This window comes from Poecilia reticulata, unplaced genomic scaffold (assembly GCF_000633615.1).
Source record: "Poecilia reticulata strain Guanapo unplaced genomic scaffold, Guppy_female_1.0+MT scaffold_232, whole genome shotgun sequence".
NCBI classification, from domain to species: Eukaryota; Metazoa; Chordata; class Actinopteri; order Cyprinodontiformes; family Poeciliidae; genus Poecilia; species Poecilia reticulata.
The window spans coordinates 11,418-13,906 of NW_007615026.1; the positions used below are offsets into that span (position 1 = coordinate 11,418).

The 2,489-nt window shown below is 53.9% G+C and overlaps 1 protein-coding gene across 1 annotated transcript in view; it reads left to right on the plus strand.

Annotated features, from left to right (window-relative positions):
- The window catches only part of LOC103460339 (T-cell differentiation antigen CD6-like), a gene marked incomplete at its 5' end in the record, with an annotated part of 9,243 nt that overhangs the window by 5,154 nt on the left and 1,600 nt on the right, over nucleotides 1–2,489 (plus strand). The window contains 6 exon segments of the mRNA XM_017303249.1: nucleotides 422–736; nucleotides 959–1,012; nucleotides 1,097–1,204; nucleotides 1,619–1,759; nucleotides 1,832–1,930; nucleotides 2,075–2,134. Coding sequence (XP_017158738.1) covers nucleotides 422–736; nucleotides 959–1,012; nucleotides 1,097–1,204; nucleotides 1,619–1,759; nucleotides 1,832–1,930; nucleotides 2,075–2,134 — 777 coding nt within the window.

Here is a 2,489-nt window from a genome sequence, read left to right on the forward strand (position 1 = left end):
TGACTCTAGATCTGTGACTCTAGATCTGTGATTCCAGACAACTCCTCTTTAATAACTTCAGCATCTGTTCAGTGACTGGATGGGGTCAAAGGTCACCGCTGACATCATCGGCGTCGTCATGGTAGCTAATCTGATGACATGTCCAGTGGGAGCTTGTAGATATTGAGTTAGAGGAATCTTGGGATTGGACCTTGGGGAGCCGTACATGTGACCTCTGACCTCTTGATGAGACGTTTCCCATTGAACCAAAGGAATCCCAGTTGTTCAGTTCAGACTGGAACCAGTTGAGTGCTGGACTGGAGAATCCGCCCCACCTGTCCAGTGGTTGGAGTCATGTGATGGTTTAGTGGGACCAGTGATGTCAGTCGTGGTCTTCAGGTGTGAACTTCCTGCTTTAACGTCCTGCTCATGTCGTCTTCAGGTCATCAGTCCGTTCGGCTGAAGGGAGGTGATGGCCAGTGTGCCGGGCGGGTGGAGGTGTGGAAGGACATGGTGTGGGGCACGGTGTGTGACGACAGATGGGACCTGAGAGAAGCCAAGGTGGTTTGCGCCCAGCTGGGCTGTGGGACCGCTCTCAGGGTGACGGGTCAGAACGGGTTGTTCCCTCCAGGGAGCGGACCGATTCACCTGGACGAGCTGAACTGCACCGGGAACGAGCAGAACCTGTGGGACTGTCCGGGTGTCCAGGAAAACTCCGACTGCGGACACAAAGAGGACGCTGGTGTGGTGTGTTCAGGTCAGTCTCCACCAAACATCTGGTCTGTTGGACATGAACTGTCCAAGCCGACGTCTGTCTCTGCCAGATGGATGGATGGATGGGATCCATCATCCATCACATTATCAAACCATCCATCCATCCATCAGTTTCTCTCTGTTTGCTTAAAGTAATAAAGAATCTGAAATATTTGACCTTAAACCTAAATGGATTAGCTTGAATCGTTTCCTGTTTTCCCTGCAGATTCGAAGGCGTTTTTTGGACCCACAGAAGGTGTGACTGAGTCGCTGACCACAGGTGAGCAGTTGAATTAAGAGATCAATAAACTGTGAGGACTGACTGGACCTGAATCTCCGTCTGTCTGTCTGTCCGTCGCTGCAGCTCGTCCTCCGTCGCCTGAACATCTCAGCATCGCGGTTCTGGCTCTTGCTCTGCTTGTGTTTGCCACCCTGAGTTTGGTTCTCTGCTGCCTTTACAGGCGACGACACGGTAGGTCCTCATCTCCTCACCTCATCTCCTCACCTCATCTCCTCACCTCATCTCCTCACCTCATCTCCTCACCTCATCTCCTCACCTCATCTCCTCACCTCNTCCTCACCTCATCTCCTCACCTCATCTCCTCACCTCATCTCCTCACCTGAAGGTCACTAAAGGTCGAATCCAGCAGTAAAGTTGCTTTTAGCATCCAGACGATGAAGATGGACCAAAGCTGAAGCGGCTCTAGAACAGATTTATTGAACGTTTATCCATGACTGATTGATTCTAACCGTATCTAGTTCCCCCAGAAGGTCTGAGCCGCGTTTCCTCCTGATCATCTGATGAACGTCATACATTTCTGGTTTTCTCCATTTTGCCCTCCTGAGTTTTTGCTTCTCTGAAATCTGGTGTCTGGTTTGTGTTCAGTGCTGCTGCTGCAGCAGCTTCGCTCCAAGCAGGCGGCGCCCAGCGATCCTCCTCTGAACCTCTACAAGGTGGACCAGAACCTGGACCAGAACCTGGACCAGAACCTGGTGAGAGCCGGTCCCGTCCTGCTGCAGACCGGCGGTGAGTCCGGAGCGTCTCCATGTGGTCCTTCCTGCACCGTGGAGTCGATTCGCTCACGTTTCTGTCTCTCAGTCCCGTCCGACTCCAGGACGGTGTGGACCCCGGTCAGAGCGGACGGCGCGTCAGGAGACCCAGACCGCGATCCGACGGTCAGGATGTCCACCTTCCACAGTGAGACAACTTCCTGTCTCCTGACAATTCTGCATGTCTGCGGCTTGGAGCTGCGCTGCACTTTGTGTCAGCCTCTGCAGGCTGACGCAGTGAAACTGCTGCAGGCTTTGTGATCAGACTGATGCAGCCTGAACTTCTCTGCAGATTCTCAGAGATACAGACCAGAACTGAAGCCGTCAGCTGTGAGGGGCCCGAGTGACGAAGGTGAGTCAGTCTGCAGGACCGAGTGCATAGCAGCAGGCTGCTGCAGCGTCTCTGCTGCAGCATCTCAGCTTGTTGCAGCTTCTCTGCAGGCTGCTGCAGCATCTCAGCTTGTTGCAGCTTCTCTGCAGGCTGCTGCAGCATCTCAGCTTGTTGCAGCTTCTCTGCAGGCTGCTGCAGCATCTCAACAGGCTGCTGCAGCATCTCAACAGGCTGCTGCAGCATCTCAACAGGCTGCTGCAGCGTCTCTGCAGGCTGCTGCAGCATCTCAACAGGCTGCTGCAGCATCTCTGCAGGCTGCTGCAGCATCTCAACAGGCTGCTGCAGCATCTCAGCCTGTTGCAGCATCTCAACAGGC